The sequence below is a fragment of the Carcharodon carcharias genome, chromosome 11 (genome assembly GCF_017639515.1).
Source record: "Carcharodon carcharias isolate sCarCar2 chromosome 11, sCarCar2.pri, whole genome shotgun sequence".
Lineage (NCBI taxonomy): Eukaryota > Metazoa > Chordata > Chondrichthyes > Lamniformes > Lamnidae > Carcharodon > Carcharodon carcharias.
Window position 1 is genome coordinate 163,933,911 of NC_054477.1, and position 7,928 is coordinate 163,941,838.

Sequence of the window (7,928 nt, forward strand, 5' to 3'; positions counted from 1 at the left end):
CCTACTAATGGAAACATCTTCCCCACGTCCACTCTATCCAGGCCTTTCACTATTCTGTAAGTTTCAATCAGATCCCCCCTCATCCTTCTAAACTCCATCGAGTATAGACCCAGAGTCCTCAAATGTTCCTCATAGGTTAAGCCTTTCATTCCTGGGATCATTCTCGTGAACCTCCTCTGGACCCTCTCCAGGGCCAGCACATCCTTCCTAAGATACGGGGCCCAAAATTGCTCACAATATTCTAAATGTGGTCTGACCAGAGCCTTATAAAGCCTCAGCAGCACATCCCTGCTTTTATATTCTAGTCCTCTCGAAATAAATGCCAACATTGCATTTGCCTTCTTAACTACCGACTCATCCTGCAAGTTAACCTTAAGAGAATCCTGGACAAGGAATCCCAAGTCCCTCTGCACTCCAGATTTCTGAATTCTCTCCCCATTTAGAAAATAGTCTATGCCTCTATTCTTCCTACCAAAATGCATGACCTCACATTTCCCCACGTTGTATTCCATCTGCCACTACTTTGCCCATTCTCCTAACCTGTCCAAATCCTTCTGCAGCCTCCCTACCTCCTCAATACTACCTGTCCCTCCACCTATCTTTGTATCATCTGCAAACTTAGCCAGGATGCCCTCAGTTCCTTCATCTAGATCATTAATGTATAAAGTGAAAAGTTGTGGCCCGGCACTGACCCCTGCAGAGCTCCACTAGTCACCGGCCGCCATCCTGAGAAGGACCCCCTTATCCCCACTCTCTGCCTCCTGCCAGACAGCCAATCTTCTATCCATGCTAGTACCTTGCCTCTAACACCATGGGCTCTTATCTTACTGAGCAGCCTCCTGTGCGGCACCTTGTCAAAGGCCTTCTGGAAGTCCAAGTAGATAACATTCATTGGCTCTCCTTTGTCTAACCTACTCGTTACCTCCTCAAAGAATTCTAACAGATTTGTCAGGCATGACCTCCCCTTGATGAAACCATGCTGACTCTGCCCGATTTTACCATGCACTCCCAAATATTCTGAAACCTCATCCTTAATACTGGACGCTAAAATCTTACCAACGACCGAGGTCAGGCTAATCGGCCTGTAATTTCCCGTCTTTTGCCTCACTCCCTTCTTAAATGGGGGGGTTACATTAGCGATTTTCCAGTCCTCTGGGACCCTCTCTGACTCCAGTGATTCCTGAAAGATCACCACTAACGCCTCCAATATCTCTTCAGCTATCTCCTTCAGAACTCTGGCGTGTAATCCATCTGGTCCAGGTGATTTATCCACCTTCAGACCTTTCGGTTTTCCTAGCACCTTCTCCTTGGCCACCATACTCACCTCTGCCCCCCGAATCTCTTGAACTTTGGGGATGTTACTCGTGTCTTCCACCGTGAAGACTGACGCAAAGTACCTATTCTGTTCCTCCGCCATTTCTTTGTTCCTCACTACTACTTCTCCAGCGTCATTTTCCAGCAGCCCAATGTCCACTTTTGCATCTCTCTTACCCTTCAAATATCTAAAAAATCTCTTGCAATCTTCTTTTATATTACTGGCTAATTTACCCTCATATTTAATCTTCTCCCTCCTTATTTCTTTTTTAGTTGTCCTCTGTTGGTCTTTGTAGGCTTCCCAATCCCCTGGTTTCCCACTGCTCTTCGCTGCATTGAATGCTTTCTCTTTAGCTTTTATGCTGTCCCTGACTTTCCTTGTCAGCCATGGTTGCCTCGTCCTCCCTTTAGTATGCTTCTTCTTCCTAGGGATGAATTTTTGCTGTGTCTCCCAAATTACTCCCAGAAACTCCTGCCATTGCTGTTCCACTGTCTTTCCTGCTAGGCTCATCTCCCAGTCAATTCTGGCTAGCTCCTCCCTCATGCCTCTGTAGTTGCCTTTATTCAACTGTAATACCGTTACATCTGATTCCAGCTTTTTCCTCTCAAATTGCAGGGTAAATTCAATCATATTATGGTCACTTCCTCCTAAGGGTTCCTTCACCTTAAGCTCCCTTATTAAATCTGCCTCATTACACATCACTAAATCTAGAATTGCCTGTTCCCTAGTGGGCTCCACCACAAGCTGCTCCAGAAAGCCATCTCGTAGACATTCCACAAATTCCTTTTCTTGGGATCCACTACCAACCTGATTTTTCCAGTCTACCTGCTTTTGAAATCCCCCATGATCACTGTAACCTTGCCTTTCTTACACACCTTTTCTATCTCCTGGTGTATCTTGTGCCCCACATCCTGACTACTGTTCAGAGGCCTGTACATAACTCTAATTATGGTTTTTTTTCACCTTTGCGGTTCCTCAACTCTACCCACACAGATTCTACATCATCTGACCCTACGTCATTTCTTGCTGTCGATTTAATTTCATTTCTTACTAATAAAGCAACCCCACTCCCTCTGCCAACCTGCCTATCTTTTCGATAGGATGTATATCCTTGGATATTTAGCTCCCAGTCCTGATCCCCTTGCAGCCATGTCTTCGTGATGCCCACCACATCATACCTGCCAATTTCAATCTGCGCCACAAGCTCATTTACCTTATTTCGTATACTGCGTGTATTCAGATACAACACCTTCAGTCCTGTATTTGTCGTCCCCTTTCTCATTGTCATCCCTTTATCTGATGTGCTTGAAGTTAGATTCCTAGCCCTTTCCAAACACTCTGTCCTATTTTGTGTTCTGGAGACTTTAATAGCCTCTCCTGGGCTCTCCTTTTCAGTTTTTTCATAATTTTCCATGAAGTTGAATCCACCCCCCCACATGCTAACCTGCTGCTTTGTTTCCCATTAATCATACTTCTTGGAGTTTTACCCTTCATTCCCCCACCCCACTTTCTAGTTTAAAGTCCTGTTGATCACCCTATTTACCCTTTTTGCTAGAACATTGGTCCCAGATCGGTTCAGGTGGAGACCATCCCAATGGTACAGATCCCTCCTGTTCCAATACCAGTGCCCCACGAAATGGAACCCCACTTTCCTGCACCTCTCCTTTAGCCACGTGTTTACTTCCCTTATTCTCGTGTCCCTATGCCAATATGCATATGGCTCAGGTAGTAATCTGGAGATTATAACCCTTGAGGAACTTGGCCGATCCGATTGTAACCTCAACCCCACATTCCTGCCCACCCCCAATAACCTTTCACCTCCTTGCTTATCAAGAATCTATCCAGCTCTGCCTTAAAAATATTCACAGACTCTGCTTCCTCTTCCTTTTGAGGAAGAGAGTTCCAAAGACTTACAACCCACTGAGAGAAGAAATTTCTCCTCATCTCTGTCTTAAATAGGTGACCCCTTAATTTTAGAGAGTGACCCCTAGTTCTAGATTCTCCCACAAGTGGAAACATCCTCTGACATCCACCCTGTCAAGACCCCTCAGGATCTTAAAGGTTTCAATCAAGTCACCTCTTACTCTTCTAAACTCCAGTGGATACAAGTCTAACCTGTCCAACCTCTCCTCATAAGACAACCCACCCAATACAGGTATTAGTCTGGTAAACCTTGTCTGAACTGCTTCAAACACATTTACATCCTTCTTTAAATAAGGAGAACAATACTGTACACAGTATTCCCACTGTGGTCTCACCAATGCCCTGTATAACTGAAGCATAACCTCCTTACTTTTATATTAAATTCTCCTCACAATAAATGATACCATTCTATTAGCTTTCCTAATTACCTGCTGTACCTGCACACTAACCTTTTGTATTTGATGCACTAAGACCTCTATATCCCTCTGCATTTCAGAGCTCTGCAATCTCTCACCATTTAGATAATCCGCTTCTCTTTTATTCTTCCTGCCAAAATGGACAATTTCACATTTTCCCACATTATACTCCGTTTACCAAATACCCACTCACTTAACCTTTCTACATCCCTTTTATAGCCTCCTTATGACCTCTTCACAACTTACTTGCCTACCTATCTTTGTGTCATCAGCAAATTTAGCCACCATTCCATCTGTCCCTTCATCCAAGTCATTTATATAAATTGTAAAAAGTTGAGGTCCCAGCACTGATCCCTGTAGCACACCACTCGTCACATCCCACCAACCAGAAAAAGACCCATTTATGGCTACCCTCTGCTTCCTGTTAGCTAGCTAATCCATGCCAATGTGTTACCCCCTGCACCATGAGCTTTTATTTTCCGCAGTAACCTTTGATGTGGCACCTTAAGAGCCTTAAACCTGTTGGACAATTGCAAAGGCCAAGGCTCCTGCACTCCTGCCCTCTGGGTCCCCATACCTGCCTCACTCGCAGCCACACCCTCTTGTCCCTGACCACTGAACACAGCAGAAGACCCTATCCTAAGAGGTGTGACCGCCTCCCGGTACAAAGTGTCCAGGTAACATTCTCCCTCCCTGATGTGTCGCAGAGTCTATAACTCGGCCTCCAGCTCAGTCTCTCTGAGCTGGAGCTCCTCGAGCTGCAAACACTTGGCAGCTGTGAAACAAAACCTGTCCCGTCATCCTTCATGTATTTTAATTATCTACTTCATTATATTATTCAATTACTTATATTTTTTATGAATTTTGTTAACCTTACCACCAGTTCCTGTATTATTTTAAATCTTAGGGATAGAATAAACCCTAACCACTTACCAGGTACTCACCAGACAGCCATCTTCTTCCCCAACCAATCAAATTGCTTCTTTGTTTTGATGTCACTGTTTTTATTCACTCTTCTTTCCAATTCCACGCGGCTGGTTCCGAGCAGTTTGCTGTATTGCCCCTCCGACTCCCAGGTAAATGTAGGCCCTGAGCCTCGGCCCTCCATTTATATTCTCCCACTCTGGGCTGTTTCCTTGCAGCTCCACTGCTTCTCCCACTCCCAGGTAAAGTCTCCACTTAAATCCCCCCTTAACCTTCTCTGCTCTAAGGAGAACAATCCCAGCTCCTCCAGTCTCTCCACATGAACTCAAGTCCCTCTACCCTGGAACCCTCCTGGTAAATCTTCTCTGCACCCTCTTTGGGGCTCGCTCTCTCTGGGATACGATTTGCAGATTGTGCATCACTTTGCTCACTCAGACCTTGCAGCTTCAGCCGCTGAGAGCAAACTGAGCAGGAATTTGAAGAAATTCACATTCCTGCTTCCTGTTCCCAGCAGAGTTGGGATCACTCAGAGTAAGCCCTCTGTGCCCGTTTAAATTGGCATTCAATTTACCCTGTGTACAGCTTGTACTTTCTTCATTATGGACCAAACCCCAATTGTAAAGGGCCTGAAAGCTGACTAAGCTCAGGTAGCTATTTTAAGCGAAGCTGTGACTCTGTGGTTTATGTGTACGAATTTCTTTGTACTTTTCTTTCCAGCACACAGCTGCAGGCGGTGAAGGTGGTGGCCAGTCATTGGTATCTCCTGGCAGCTGTCTGGAAGATTTCCGCACCACTCCCTTCGTGGAATGCAACGGTGCTCGTGGCACATGTCATTACTTTGCCAACAAACACAGTTTCTGGCTTTCCACTGTGGACCCGAGCCAGCAGTTCAAGGAGCAGCTGGTCCCAGACACGCTGAAGGCAGGACAGCTTCTAACCCGCATCGGTCGATGTCAGGTCTGCATGAAGAATTTATAACAGACACCGCCTGCAATAAGCAGCCAATCACCGCCCAGCCCAGGATTCCACAGGGTCAAGGTGATGGGACAGAAAAAAACTGGCAATCAAAATTCTTTTATTATACTGCGCTGTCTTCCAACTTGTTACCTCGTATCACAGATAATACCTGACTGAAGGCGCAAGTAAATAAATCACTCTACTGCAAGCTCATTTAACTTCATTAACACACTAAATTTAGTCCATTCTCTGTAAGGCTTAGCGCTAAATAAGCTGCCACCATTAACGTAATGCAACTTAAATGTTCACCAGCTAAACCTTGGTCACAAAGTGTCAGTTGTGATTCAGTGGCTAACACACTCCCTTCAGAGTCACAAGGTTTTGGGTTCAAGTCCCACTCCAGAGATTTAAATCCTTAATTCAGGCTGGCACGCCCAGGGCAGTGCTGAGAGAATGCCACACTGTCAGGGGTGCCGTCTTTCAGACGAGATGTTAAACAGAGGCTCCGTGTGCCTCTGAAAAGATCCTGTGGCTCTATTTGGAAGGGCGGGGTATTGCCCTGGGCCAACATCACTTTTTTTAAAAAATACCCGGTTATTATCATATTGCTGTTTGTGGGATCTTGTTGTGCATCAATTGGCTGCTGTGTTTCCTACATTACACGAGTGACTACACTTTAGAAATGCTTCATTGGCTGTAAATCGCTTTGGGATGTGCTGAGGATGTGAAAGGTGCTATAGAAATGTAAGCTCTTTGCTTTTACTCACTGCAGCCCTGCTTTAGGACCAGCTGGACACTGAGAGATGTTTGCAGGGGTGAGGGGCTATTCTCTGAGGTTTGAGTTGTCCACTGGAGCCAAGTCTACGGGCCGCTTGCGTCTGGAATTACTGGGACTTCCACTAACACAATGATCTGTCCAAAGGTTGGGGGATTTGGGGGGGGGGGGGGGGGGGGGGGGGGGGGTGGATGTGGTGGTGTTGCTGTGGGTGCACCTGAATTCTCCATATGGTCACCCAGTGGGGGAGACTCCACCAAAAAGTCACCAGCTCACTCACACTGTGTCCCCCTCTGTGACGGTATCACCTTCTGAAATTGCTTGACTACTAAAGAACACTTTAGCTCAAATCATTATTACCAAAGATTCCACATCTAAAGGGCAAATATTTAAAGATTTTAATAAAGCAGTTAAAAGTTTCACACCAACATCAGACCAGTGTCAAATTCTTTCGAATCCTATCCGTTCAACGCAGTGTACTGTCAGAGACGCTGTCTTTCAGATGAGGAATGAAGCTGACCTCCTCTGCGTGGTCAGGTGATGTACAAGATCTCATGGTGCTATTCAAAGAGATGTGAGTAGATCTCCCAGGTCAGCTGGCCAACCAGTACCATTAAAACACGTTCAATTCACTATCGGTGGGATCTTACTGTATGAAAACTGATTGCGATGTTTTTTAACAACAGAATAACAATGACTGTACCCTGAAAGTTATGGCTGTACAGCATGTAAAGCCAACACCAAAGCGCTATATAAATGCACTTTCTTTCCTAGAGCTCCTTTCACATTAATACTGCTGTTTACCTGCTGCTCTGTTACATATCTTCCCACTAACTTATGAATGTTCAATAATGATATTGTCAATTAGGCAGCAGACAGCAAAGGATAACACTGGTACTTAAAAGGATTAACAGATAAACAAAGGTGCTATAAGTAATTTTCTATCCGCTGGGTGTGAACGATGACTGATTTTGAGAGACTATATTGTGAATGGAGTGAATGCAATATTGAGCATCAGCAAAGTAGCCAAATTAATCACGTTATTAAGAACCAGTAATGTCTTAACAAGATGCTAGACTTGTTAAAACAGCAGTTACCTGTACATACTATCCCTTTTTCATTCTATTGTATGGCAGATGAAACTTTGATGTAATTATACAAATTAAAAGTATTTTACCAGATACTGTCTTCTTCACTTATTGTGGATACAGACCATCCAGTCAACCTTTTCCAATATAATCTCCTGCAGTGCCATCTCTGGAACAAGGGTGGAATTACAGTACGACATGTTTACATGGGCAGTTTCCATAATAAACGTGATGATAGGAATTTATATCGGAAATAGTCTGTGGGAAAGCCCTCCTGATTTTAGCACAAGTCCCCAGTGTCAATGAGGAGGACTGGGCCGAGTGTGCTTTCATTGTGTCCGAATCTGGTGCCTTAACACCAGGTTGTCTGTCCAGTTTATTTTCTTATACTTTCTCTACAGTGGTTCGATACAACTGAGTGGCTTACTGGGCTGTTTCAGAAGGCAGTCAAACACAGCCACATTACTGTGGGTGTGGAGTCACTGCTAGGCCAGACCAAGTAAGGACCTCATCTCCTTTCCTAAAATATA

At 44.8% G+C, this 7,928-nt stretch overlaps 1 protein-coding gene across 1 annotated transcript in view; it reads left to right on the forward strand.

The window, feature by feature from the left end:
* LOC121283943 (collagen alpha-6(IV) chain-like) overlaps positions 1 to 6,464 on the forward strand; it is a 254,424-nt gene extending 247,960 nt beyond the window's left edge. The window contains exon 47 of the mRNA XM_041198738.1: positions 5,296 to 6,464. Within this exon, the coding sequence (XP_041054672.1) occupies positions 5,296 to 5,556 (261 nt within the window). The 3' untranslated portion in view covers positions 5,557 to 6,464. The remainder of the gene's footprint in view (positions 1 to 5,295) is intronic.
* The last annotated feature ends 1,464 nt before the right edge of the window (positions 6,465 to 7,928 follow it).